At 39.3% G+C, this 13664-nt stretch overlaps 1 protein-coding gene across 14 annotated transcripts in view; it reads right to left on the bottom strand.

Moving 5' to 3' along the window:
• Positions 1–594: 594 nt before the first annotated feature.
• The window catches only part of ARHGAP24 (Rho GTPase activating protein 24), a 460450-nt gene continuing 447380 nt past the window's right edge, over positions 595–13664 (bottom strand). For 5 of the 14 annotated variants that reach the window (XM_055589007.1, XM_055589004.1, XM_055589005.1 and 2 more), the window contains 4 exons: positions 13020–13093; positions 10387–10508; positions 8278–9355; positions 598–2683 (listed from right to left, as the gene is read on the bottom strand). In XM_055589007.1, coding sequence (XP_055444982.1) covers positions 2440–2683; positions 8278–9355; positions 10387–10508; positions 13020–13093 — 1518 coding nt within the window. In that variant the 3' untranslated portion in view covers positions 598–2439. Of the gene's footprint in view, positions 2684–8277; positions 9356–10386; positions 10509–13019; positions 13094–13664 lie in introns of all 14 variants that reach the window. The other 9 variants (XM_055589002.1, XM_055589003.1, XM_055589001.1 and 6 more) reach the window with 8 other exon arrangements.

The raw sequence follows: 13664 nt of genomic DNA, 5'->3' as shown, positions 1-13664 counted from the left end.
CCATGGGGTTTCGAAGAGTCGGACATGACTGAGCGACTTCACTTTCACTTTTCACTTTCATGCATTGGAGAAGGAAATGGCAACCCACTCCAGTGTTGTTGCCTGGAGAATCCCAGGGACAGGGGAGCTTGGTGGGCTGCTGTCTCACAGCTCTGTGGTCTCACAGAGTCTGACATGACTGAAGTGACTTAGCAGCAGTAGCAGCAGCAACAAGGCTACGTGGTCAGAAGAATGACTTAGAAAGAGCAGTCTGCAAATGAAATACCAAAACAAAAGGGGCTGGGTGAGATGCTTTCATCAAGAGATGGGCAGAAATTGATCAAAGTGAGCAGATGAAAAAGGCGAGAATGGGTGGACTAGACAGTACTTGATGAGTGAATGTTAACATGAAGAAGAGGGTATAGTAGAGATAAATTCCAGTTAACATTGATGGAGTCCTTCCTGTATACTAGGTACTGTCCTCAACCTGATATAAGCTACCTTGCTGAAACCACATAAGTCTACAAAAGCAGTATTTTTATTATGCCCACCCATTCTACAGATGAAAAAAGAGATGCACAGAAGATTTAGTAACAGCTGGACAACTGGAAAAATTTTGAACATGGGAAGTTTGCATAGTCTTTGATTTTTACTATTGTAACATTCAGCTTCCTATGAGTCTGTGGTTTTTGTTAACTAAGGCAGGGACTTGGGAAAAGATAAGAGATCATTTTTGCACATTTTGCATTTGAATTTTCTATAGGATATCCGGGTAGGAGTATCTTGCTACAGAATTGAAGAGAGAGAGAAAAGGGAACTAAAGATAAAGGAACTATTGCTATAGAGACAGTGGTTGATACCAAAGGACATAAGCTTGCTCAGTGTAAGTATATAAACAAAGGCTGCACAGTGACAAGAACAGAGGCTGTAAAGGCTACTGTCCCCTTGAAAATAAATACACACAAACAGAGAACCTCCAAACAACGCAAATCCCATAAACTCAAGTAGTGTTTATTTCTAATTATGCCTTTTGTGACTTTCTGTTCTAGTCCGAGAAAGATTTATTTGCTTTGCTTCTCAAAATCATTGCCTTATTTAATTGTGAAGAATTGTTCTCTCCAATCTCCAGCTCCAGAGAGTCCCAGAGAGTCTGGAAAGTTATCATTAGTGATGCTCACAAACTGATCACCATCGGACTTTTAAAGATTCACATTTTAAAATTATTGTGAATAAATATGTTTTAATAGGGAAGGACAATATTGTAAAAAAACAAACTAGAAGCCAGATAGTTTCTTCCAAACTGTCTCCTTCTCCTGGTCCCTGTTCCCTCCATCACCTCCCTCTGGCTTCAAACTACCTTTGCCAGCTCTCGTTCGGAAAGGATCCTAGATGACAACAGAACAGTCAGCCTGAGCAAAAGAAGAATATAAGGCACGTACTCCAGCAGTTTCACTGAGAGAGATACGGTAATACTATTTCACTGTTTGCATTTCCAGAGGGCAGTTCAGGGCAGGGGGAGGTTGGTAGGGGGACAGGAGCTCAACGTGGACACCATAATTAGCAAACATTGTTTCTCAACTTCCCAACGGCAGGAAGAATTTTCTCTCATAACCATCCAGCAGAAAGAGTAATTCAAGGCATGACTACTTAAATGCTCTTTTTTTTTTTTTTTAATGATTTTTTTTTCCCCCCTCTAAAGTGCATCCTGCATAGGAGACATGCGTCTATGGCATGGGCAAGACAGACCAGGGGACTTGAGAAGGAGACCTTTTTACTTAATCTAAAATTTCCTGTGTCAAACCATCTCATCAAGAAAACTGAACAGTGTCAAGGGCAGAATTCATAGAGTGATTCAAAGTTTCCTGGGGATTCCATCATATTTTATAAAATTATTTACATTTCTCTTTTTGGTCACGGCAAGGTCTATCAGCACAAACAGCACAGCCACAAAGTATTCTTTTGATTTTAATAACTCATCTCATATATATTTTTATATATTTATATATCTGCTTATCTCCGTTTCCTCAGCAAAAGGGGAAATAAAAATATTGATCTATAAAATAAGCTGATGATAACACAATGCCAAAAATAGCTTATGTTAAGTGCAAGGGGTGAAGCTTGAAAGCAAGCTAAATTGCAATGACATACTGATTTAACATTTTAAATACAAGACTGCCAATAAAATAATTCTTGAGATACGCTTCTTGTTTTTAGTTCACTTTTTAAAAACTACTCTATATACACATATCCAGTTGTAACACTTAACAGTAGCATTATGGGACATGATACAACTTTGGTACACATTGAAGATATGGGTGGGTAATGTCTATAAATGATATGCCTTCCCCAGCTAGAACTCTGTACAGCCAGGTGACCAGCCACCTGGTCCCATATAATCTTCCCACCAGAATCTCCAGAGTCCTTCCCAGGGCCACTCGAGACAGCGGGAGAGAGCGCCCCTCACTGGATCCATATCGTGTTTCCTCTCTCGGTTCTCCTGGGTTCCACTGTCAGCTCCCCAAACGTGGAAAAAAACTGCTCCATCTCTTTCTGAAGCATGTCATTTCTTTTCTCTGCATCTTCTTTTGCCCGTTCAGCATTTCGCATTTTGATTTCTATCATTGTGAACTTTTTCCTTTCTTGATCCAGTTCATCGTGGAGGCTCATCATTTCTGTTTCCAAAGTCAAGTTTCGCTGTTCTAAGCTGCACAGGGTGGAAGAAGGAATAAGACATAAAGTAATTTTGTTTTTTGAAATGTAAAAAAGATTAAAAAAATATTTCCTAAACTCTGTCTCTGCAATGCTTTGGAAACTGGAACGAGCCCTTTCAAATCAGTGAATCAAGGTCCACTGATTAATACATACATACATATATTTTCTTCTTTTTCTTTTTTTTTACTATTTCATAACATGATTCACTATCATTTCTGCAAGACCCCAAGACCTCTCTTGGAAGTACTTCATTGTCATTTGATAGTGAATGAGTGAATTTCAGCACAAAAAAGCCAGAGACCAGGGTCATCACGCAGCACAGAATTTGGCAGAAGCAGGAGGGAGCCCAAAGTACAAAGCTTCCTGAGTCATTAAATGTAAATTTGTCTTCACTAAAAGAAAGAGGAAAGTCTGATAAAGTTGTAGAGAAAATAGGGCCATCAAATTTGCTTTCTACCAAAGGAAAAAGAGTGACAGTGAAAATGTCATTGCTAGAGAGAGTAAGTCCACATTTAAGAATGGACTTAGAAGGGACTATACAGCATCCCTCTTATAAAAGTGGTTCTAAAAGTAGCCGCCCTACATTAACAAGAGAAGTAGAACTTACATGTGTTGAATAAGTAATTCACCTGACATTTTGTGACAACAGAGTCCACTTAAGTAGCCTGCTAGCTGCAATTCTGTCTTCCAAGTTAACGTATCTTAAGATCACTATACAGTAAATTCCCTACATACAAATGAGTTCTGTTCCAAGACCACATTTGTAAATCCAATTTGCTTGTAAGTCCAAGAAACAAAGTTAGCTGAGGTATCCAACTAACATAATTGGCTATATAGCACTGTACTATAATTGGTTTATCATACTTTTCACAGAAATAAGACATTAAAAATACAAAAAAGAAAACATTTTTAATCTTACAGTATAGTACCTTGAAAAGTACAATAATACAGTACAACAGCTGGCATACAGGGTCTGGTATCAAGTAAACAGGCAAGAAGAATTATTGCCTGGAGGAGGGAGAGGAGGTAGAAGATGGTAGAGCTGAAGGATCACCAGCAATAGGAGTCAGAGGCAAGTTGCAATTTTGCTCACACCTGACATTAATGGGATGCACATCTGCATCTTTGAAAGTTTACAACTGGAAGGTTCCTATGTAGGGGACTTGGGCTTCCCTGGTGGCTCAGAGATAAAGAATATGCCTGCAATGCAGGAGACGTAGGTTCAGTCCCTGGATTGGGAAGATCCCCTAGAGGAGGGCATGGTAACCCACTCCAGTATTCTTGCCTGGAGAATTCTATGGACAGAGGAGCCTGGTGGGCTACAGTCCATAGGGTTGCACAAGAATTGGACATGACTGAAGTGACTACGCAGCAGCAGCAGCAGCATATAGGGGACTTGCTGTATTTTATATATTGATAGCTGTGTTTTTTTAGATGGCTATATAATTTTAGATAATTTCCTAAAAAATAGAGTTTTCTCCATATTCACTAAGTTCCAAAACACAACTTATTATTGCTGTTGCTCAAGGAGGAACATTAAGCACTTCTTTATTAGATGATGTGTGTTGGTAATAGCTGGCATCTTAATTTCTCCTGTTATGCGTGGAAGTTGCAAGGGTATGCTTGAATTTGCCATGCTACTGAAACGTGAGAGGCTAATGCACACTTAGCACTCAAAAATCTGATTATTCTAATAATTTTCAAATTAAAATCTCAATTATTTTTCTGCTCTGAAATAATGAGTCCCATATGTTATTTCATCCAGATAATCATAAGAACACTTAAAGATGAATCTGCTCTCCCTTTGTAAGCAACTAAGATTAAAAAAAAAAATCACATTCTTTAATTAGTTTGGAAGGCCATTTTGATCACACGATCACGTGTTTTACATTAAAAACCTGGTAATGTGCTGGTTCTCACCCAGAACTACTTCCCAATATATTCTCTTTGCTTTGTAAAGCTATTTGTTTTAGAAATAAAAAAGTTGGAAGAAACTCAACCTTTGATATCAAGGAAGACTATCCTTTAAAAATATACTAATGCATTTGTACATATCAGGCACCTGTATGAAACTTCCTGGGATCTAATGACTGAGTTGAAAATAGAAGAAACCCCTCCCATTGCAAGCACAGACTAATGTTGGAAAAATATGTTAGAAAAATATTTTTAAAATACAAAGTTAAAAAAATAAAAGAGCATCTTCAGGTATCAGAACCAAGGAAGAAACAAGGTTAGAACAGCAAGTGAAAACATACGAGGAGTATTTGTCTCAGATAGAAGCCCTAGAAGCTGCGACTAGGTTTTCACTTTTCACACAGGGAAGAGGACATCTCCAGTATAAGAGAGACAGAAGGCTGAAAGTGACTCAACTGAGAGCTTGGAACATCAATAGTCTTTATGGCAAAGAGACTGCAAAAACTCTACTCATGGGCTGAGTGAGGTGACAGAATTGAATCAGAAGAGGAAATAAATAAATGAGAAAACAGCTTTGAGAAAAACTACCCAAATGCCTCATGGAATGAAAAAAGATGAAAATTTAATATAAAAAGGTGAAATTAACAAAGATGGAGAGGGAGATTGGACTAAGAAGGTCCAACATACTTTAGTAAGGGATGTAGAGAGAAAATTCAGAAAATGGGGGAGATGAAATAAACAAAAGAGGAGATGTACTCTTTTGTACTCCAGGACTGAAAAAATATGTCTTCAAATAATTATACACAAAACTTGAAACAATGGAAAATATATAGCAAGGAGTTATTAATTAAAATAGAAATTATATAGAAATATTAACATCAGAAAAATATTTGGGGGCAAAAAGCACTATTACTATTATTTTATGATAAAAGGATCAACTCATTAGGGGGATATAAACAATTCTGGACTTGCATTCATCTAGTTGTACAGCCCCAAGTTACTCAATATAAAATATAACAAAATTATAAATATAAATAGATAAATCCACAAAAATTAGGAAATTTTAAGAAAGCTTTGTTAGAAATTATAGATCTAGCAAATAAAATTTAGGAGAAATGCAAAATATTTGAACAGCTTGATTAACAGATTTGATCTATTGGTCATATATATAATCTCAAACCAATAATAAGATAATACTTCTTACCAGACCAAATGACTGATATCTATAAATGAATTGATCTGACCACAGTATAATAAAGCTAGAAACTAATTTGAGGGAGGGAAGAGCATTAAACTCACATGTTTAAAAACTAAAAATCATATATATCAATGATACATAAATAAAGTAATATCTATTTATTTCTCCATGATCTACCTATCAAGGGATGTATGTATATATGTACACACATATCTATCATCTATCTAGCCTCAATACTTGTAGAGTTAAAAAGGAATTGAAAGAGAAATATATAATTTTAAATAATAATGATCAATAATTAGAACAATCACTTCTTATACTGCTTGGCTTGGTCATATGGCAGATCCTCTACCCTGTTTTATCATGGACCTCTTCCTTTGCTTGTTAAGCGGGTAAAAATGCCAATGAAAGAGGCCAAAGAGATGACATTCTGTTGAAACGTTCTTTTATCAAAGTCTCTGAAATGCACCACAGACTCAGAACATAAATGTAACACCAATGTTCTCATAAATGAATGTGTACATTTGCAACTGTTCAGAATAATATATGTTCTATCTTAATTCAAGTTTCAAGTGTCATCTCTTGCTTTCCACTGCTAAGTGCTAATTTACCATCATGCATTGGCAGCAATTCAGAGATTTAGTAGCCATTGGTTCCATAAACTACATTCAGAAAGAAGAGCAGCCTTATAAGATGATAACGCTCTTTTTTCTTCTTATTTAAGTCTCCTGTCACTTGGCATTATTTAGAAAAATTCAAACCAAGCTTCTGTTTCCAACAAAGTAATTTTTCAATCTAACATGTAAGTATTTTTATTTATTTTTCCACAGCTCTTAAAAATATGTATCTTTTGGCTTGATAACTGATAAATGGATGGGAAACATTAAAATACATGAAGGTCAACTTTATATATAAAGAAAACAACCATGTGTGGTTTAAGGCCATGGAAGCAGTTGAACAGGACAAAGATGTTCACGTACCATGAGGATCTTAGAACACGAAGGGGTCTACCAAGGCTGTGCCTGGGACTGGGGCTGAGGCCCCTAGAGGGGCTACTTCAGGCTGAACTGAGCCTCAGACCTGCTCTTAAGAGTGCAGGGTCCTTCCCCTATACTACACTGAAAGGTGAACAGAAAAACAATCAGTTTTGTAGTTCCTGTAACTCTGGTGAAATTGTGGAGTGTGGTGATATTCAGGTTTCCAGTGCAAGGCTGTACTTAGGGGGCAGCGGCTCCATTTTCTGTATTGCTGCCTCTCAAGACCTTGGAGCATCTGATAGTCAGGGGCATTGTCAAGGCAGTATGCTCAGCCAATATCCTTTATCTTTCCCAGGTTACCTCTTTGAAGTTGCTAAGCCAACTCCTCTCTTGGATATTTTATAAGATGTCAACTGGTATCACTTGGGTTTCAGCACAATGGTTTCCTTATAAATCATATTTTTTGCTCCCCGTTTGTGCTACAAGTTTCCTGTCTATATGACTATATTTCACGCTATCACTTTTCTCACAAACTTGCCTGGATTCCAATCTCAGAGTAAAAGCCAAAGATTAAGATGATCTTGAAGGTTCTATGGTACCTCTCTGAGCTCCTTGTCCATCCCACCTCAGGGCATTTCCACTTCTGCTGGGTATCTGCATCATTGCTTCCTATAGGGCCCTACACTTAGAATTACCCTCAGCAACACTTCTCACCCCTCTTCCCTGCTTCAGTCTTCTACTTAGCATAGGATCAGTTTACTTATTTATCTCTCTCTTCCAGGGGACTGCAAGCCTGTTCCACAAGGGCTGAATTTTTGTCTTCTTTACTCACTGCTGAATCCTCGTGGCTTGGTCTGAGCCTGGGAGAGAGCAGACAAGCATTCACCCCAAGCATTCAACCATGGAAATGATGAACAACAAAGATCTGTTTATTTTCCAACTTTTCTTTACTCTCATCATCCTCTTCCTGTGATAACGAACTCCTTGTTCTCCAGACATCCCTTCCCACTCCTCTCCCCAGCTTTTGAACCTAAATCCATGCTTTTACTAATAACAAGAGGTAGAATTACTGAGCATCTGCTCTGTCCTGGGGACAATGTGTAATGATTTCTTAACATGATTTTGAGGTTGGTAAAGAATCTGCCTGCAAAGCAGGAGACCCGGGTTGGATCCCTGGGTTGGGAAGATCCCCTGAAGAAGGAAATAGCAACCCACTCCAATATTCTTGCCTGCAGAATCCCCATGAAAGAAGATTTGGACACATCTGAGCAATTTTCATCTTGAGGTAGATTACTACTAGAGTTTAAAAATTTTCACATTGGCAAGCTGAGACTCACAGAGATGAAGTGAACTTTCCCTGAGTCCCACAGCTTACAAATGGCGAACCTAGGACCTGAACCCAGATCTCTGACTGGAGTTAGCGGATTTAACCCGGGCGAGCCTCACAGGAGGCTGTCGCACCCTCTCTGGCCACTAGGGGCTCCAGGTTTTCCTCACCTCTTTATCCTGGACTCATACTCTATCTTCTGTTTGGTCATTTCCTGTTTCAGGCTGGACACTAAGCTGTGCAGGGCGCTGTGGTTGCTGGTGGTGTTGCTAACGAAGGTCTCACTGTTGTCGCTGCTGCTGGTGGCCCGACTACTGCGGCCGCCCACACTCCTCCGGTCGCTTTTGTTTTCATAGTCCGCGGGGTGGGCGAGGTCGTCCTGCGGGGGCCCATCCAAAACGGGGTCCTCAAAGTTCCCACCGTAAAAGTCTTGCTCCGGGCAGGTGGTGGTGGAGGAGCGGCAGGAGGTGGAGTTCTCGGGCAGGGAGATCTCACAGGAGGAAGTGGACCAGGTGGCGCTGTCGACGCTCTGCTTGTCGTCGAGGCTCATCGCCGAGAACTGCTGGTGGACGTTATCGTAGGTGGAGAGCCTGTTGTGCTGGCCCGACTCTCCTGCTTGCTCTTTCTGCTTATTATCCCTCAGGGTCACGTAGCCATTGGGCAGCCAGCTCATGCTGCGGCCATTCCCGGGGTTCCCCAGGGTATCAGAGTTCAAGATGCCCATGCGCACGGTTCCGTTCTGCACGCTGTGGGTGCCCATTTTGGTACCAGACCCCTTCAGGGAAGAGGTCCTTCTGGCCTGTAAGCTCCCATTGGGAGTGGTCTGGGCTTTCTCCAGTGCTTCAGCATTACTGCTGCTGAAGGACCCATTGGTGACAATCCCACTGCCCTTGTTGAAGGCGGGATTCTTTTTGACCATGAGAGGGGGGCTTCTAGAGACATCCAGCTTGTGGATGCTGTTCCTGGGGCTGTTGGTTTTGCTGCCTGGCAGAGCTGCGGGGGATCCATTATCCGTGCTGCTTCTTTGGGGAGACTCAGGCTTGTCCCAAGAGCACCGCCTTACGGGACTGTCCTTGGTATTATTGTTCTCCTTGTTCTGTAGCTGCCCCATGAGGGCTTTCTTCTGAAGGTCATTGTTGTTGTTGCTCACGCCATCCTGGGGCTTGCTTTGCAGCTCTGCATCTTTGGGGAAGAGGCGATCATGTTTGCCAATCATCACTGACATCAGCTGTTGGACCACCACAGTGCCTGGAATTGCAAAGAAAGCAAAGGCGTATGAGCAAAACAGTTTTGATTTGTCTCCTATTTTGAAAGTGACTTTTAAAGAGCCATATTTAGGTACACATTCAGCATTATTATTAGCAGTGCGAAACTATGTTTTTCACGATGACAATAGCAATTGTTGTTGTTTGCTCACTAAGTGGTGTCCAACTCTTTTGTGACCCCATGGAATGTAGTCCACCAGTCTCCTCTGTCCATGGATTTTCCAGGCAACAAGACTGGAGTGGGTTGCCATTTCCTTCTCCAGGTTAGGGAGACAAGAGCAATTGCAGCTAAAAACTTCTTGAACATTTAACATGAACTGTACTAAGCACTTTACTTTTGTTAGTTTAGTTGGGTTTTTTAAAATTTATGAATAGATACTGTTATTATCACTATCTAATAAAGGTTAAGTAACTTGACCAATGTCCCAAGCTATGAAGGAGAAAAAGAAGAGCTTAAAACCAGAATTAACTAGCTCGCCAAGACCTGCACATCAGTGCTGCTACTAATGCCCACAAGAAAGAATGGTACTCTAGCAAGGACACCTGCTGAAAATAAATAGAAGTAACCTTTCATTGTGATAAATAATTTGAGGTATCTTGTAGTATAAAAAACAAGAAATTCTTCATGTTTCAACCCAAAGTAAATAAGCAGCATTGTCTTAGAGGCCCATGTTTTCTGCCTCTTGAAGTCAGTCCAAAAAACGAGAACTAATAAAAATATATTAACTTAGAAGCATAACTATTTGAGGTTTCAGAAAATTGCATCAAACTCAGAAAGTGAAGTAGACTTTTCCAGTTCTTGTGTGATATTTTACAGATGATTTATGCAAGTTCTGTTAATTCTCATGAAAATATGGAGGAAATGCTTAGTAACTTATGTTTAGTAAACTCCTCAAAAAATGCCTGGCTCTCAAAAGAAGGTTTTACATTTGAAGAACTTGAGTCCATAAATGAAATTACCATGGGTTTACTGACTGTTCTTCTGATGACGATATATGATAGTAATTCACTTACCCTCCATAATGGTCAAGGGATCTTCCACTTTGGGACGCAGGATATTAGGGCCAAAGACAGTGGCCAAGTTCTGCACACTCATTTTGTTAATTCCTGAATAGGACTGCACTTCATCCAAGAACCTGTTGAGTAAAAGAGTATGAACAAAACACAATGGGATCAAATTTGTCAGTGGAAAAAAAAATGGGTTATTGGGAAATTTATGAACTGGAGTCTGTTCAAAGATGATCATGGACACACAGTCATTTAGAAATTCAAACATCTCTCTGCCAAATGTGAAGAACATATATTGCAAATTTTTAAGTATCAGAATCATAAGGGATCATATAAAGTATCTGCTCTGGCCTGGCTTGGTTTCCCCTGTCAGTCACAGGAACGAGTGTGTTTGGATAATGCTATTGTGGACTTGAGATTCAAGAATATGAATTTCTTTCTTATCTCTAAGTAAATATCCAATTTATATACATATTTAATTGGAGAACTATAAAAATAAGCTTGTCTGGTACAATCTCTTATTTCTGAGAAGAGGAATCAATCCCCCTTGTGGGTAAATTTGTGAGCCTCAAATTTATAGTCTATTAAAAAAGTGACATCAAACATGGTTTAAATTAAAACCTCGGTTCTATTGATATGAGAAACTGCAAACACAAATTGTTTTAACTTGGTAGATGCTAAAGAATAAAAGCCATGCAACAGTCCTTTCCTGGAATGATTTTAGTAGCAGAGATTGTTTCTGTAATCTTTCAGCTTTTGTTCATTTCCCATCCCCTCTTCAGTACTACAAGAGCTTCTATTAATTCATGGCTTATTGATTGTACTAATGAGACAAAGAAGCAAGAAAAATATTTTTAGAAAACTTACTTTGTGTGTTATTTAAAATAATATATTTCATTCTCTGCCAGTCATGGTGCTAGCTTATTAAATTCTCATAGCATCTCTGAGTGAGCTAAATACTATTATTATCTCCACTTTACAGATGAGACACATGAGGCACCAGAGAGGTTAAGAAACTTCTCCAAGGACACAGAGTTAATAAGCGGAAGAACTGAGACCTGAACCCAGGTGCTCTTACCCTAGGGTCTGGGCTGTTGACGACTATCTCATGAGTTTCTAAAAAGGTGCCTATTTCCACATGTTCACTACTCTTATACATCCTAAATTACAGCAAAATCAAAGGGCAAAAAGTCCAACTACCATTTATTATTTGAAATAGATGAAATTAGTAGTGTGGTGTGCTCACTCAGTTGTGTCCAACTCTTTGCGACCCCATGGACTGTAGCCTGTCAGGTTTCTCTGTCCATGGAATTTTCTAGGCAAGAATACTGGAGTGGGGTGCCACCGCCTTCTCCAGGGGATCTTTCTGATCTTGCTCTTCCTGTTGTCTGGCAGATCTTTTACTACTGTGCCACCTGGGAAGCCTTTATTAATCATTAATCTCTTTATTTGAATTTAATATGCTTCATGTATTTCCACTATACTCCAATAACATTTTAAAAAATAAATTCAATGTGTTTCAATCATATATACTTGATTTCTTAAGTAGCAACACAGACATGGGACATGCCATCCCTGGCCTTAAACATGGTCATTGACAGAGAGTATTTTGAGGCACAATTAGTGTTCTAGCAAAATTGAGTTACAATGTTTTTTTCAGTGAGCCTTGAGAAAAATGGGAACAAATAATATATTAACATTCATCATATGTATAAATATATATGCATATAAAATTTTTAAAAATATATTGGAGTATAGTTGCTCTACAATGTTGTAATAGTTTCTGCTGTATAGCAAAGTGAATCAGCTATCCATATACATATATATCCCCTCTGTTTTGGATTTCCTGCCCATTTAGGTCACCACAGAGGATTGAGTAGAGTTCCCTGTGTTACAGAGTAGGTTCTCATTACTTATTTATACATAGTATCAATAGTGTAATATACTTTAATTTTTAAAACAATCATGTGAAATGTGTGTTTTCACTACCCTTTTATCTATTAGGACTCTTAGTCTCAAAGAGGAGAAGAAAATTGCATAAAATCATGTAAGAAGTCAGTGGTAGAATCTGGACTCCTAGATAAATGATTCTTACACCAAGATACAGGCTCCTTCTGTTAAACAATGGTACATGGTACACGTACAAACAACTTTGATGGAAGTTCAAAGCCACATATCTTCAATATGTAGAGGTCAGAGAGACTTCAGAAACAACAGATTACAAAATCAAGCAATTTTAGTCCTCAGAGAAACCTTTGAGATCACCTTGTCAAACCTCTTAACTTTACAGAGGCCAACACTGGAGCTCAGAGCAGTTAAGTGATTTTTGTTGTTTTGTTATTTTAGTCACTAAGTCATGTCCAACTGTGACCCCATGAACTGCAGCCTGTCAAGCTCCTCTGTTCATGGGCTTATCCAGCAAAGAATACTGAAGTGGGTCGCCATTTCCTGCTCCAGGGGAATCTTCCTAACCCAGGGATTGAACCCGCGTCTCCTGCATCTCCTGCATCGGCAGGCGGATTCTTTACCAGTGAGCCACCAGGGGAACCCAACTGATTTTTATTCATTGTCAAAATGGACTATTGTCAGTGTAAATACAGTCTTTTTAAATTCCATTTTGTCTTTAGGACAATTCTTACCTGCAAATATACTTGAGAAGGTTGTAATTGACCACTGGCAAACTCTTCACTTGCTTCGCTAATTCTTTAACACCCTGAGTATAAAGAAGAGAATGCATGTTATCTAAGTGTTGACCTTGGAATGGAAGCACATGGGAAATGGGCATGCAGTTTTTTGTTTTGTTTTGTTCTTGTTAGTTTCGCCTATTACCAGTGATGGATCCTGTCTTAAAAACTTGCCACTATCACAGAGAGCATTTCAGAAATATTTTCAAAAGATGTGAAAGCATCTCAAATATCTCTGTGAGTACTATTTGTGGAGAAACAGATTTAACATTTTTAACATTTGTTCACAACTGACTGAAAAGGAAAAATAGCCTTATTTATAGTTAGGTTATTTGGGGCTTCCCTTGTGGTTCAGAGGTTAGAGCGTCTGCCTGGAATGCGGGAGACCTGGGTTCGATCCCTGGGTCGGGAAGATCCCCTGGAGAAGGAAATGGCAACCCACTCCAGTACTCTTGCCTGGAGAATCCCATGGAGAGGAGCCGGGTAGGTTACAGTCCATGGGGTCGCAAAGAGTCAGACATGACTGAGTGATTTCACTTAGCAAACCACAAAACTTAAACTTAGTAGCCTTAGGGTCCTTCCAATCTTTAGCATTTAGGG

Source organism: Bubalus kerabau, chromosome 7, assembly GCF_029407905.1.
Source record: "Bubalus kerabau isolate K-KA32 ecotype Philippines breed swamp buffalo chromosome 7, PCC_UOA_SB_1v2, whole genome shotgun sequence".
NCBI classification, from domain to species: domain Eukaryota; kingdom Metazoa; phylum Chordata; class Mammalia; order Artiodactyla; family Bovidae; genus Bubalus; species Bubalus kerabau.
Note: the sequence above shows the minus strand (reverse complement) of the source record. Positions and strands in the feature narration are given on the sequence as shown.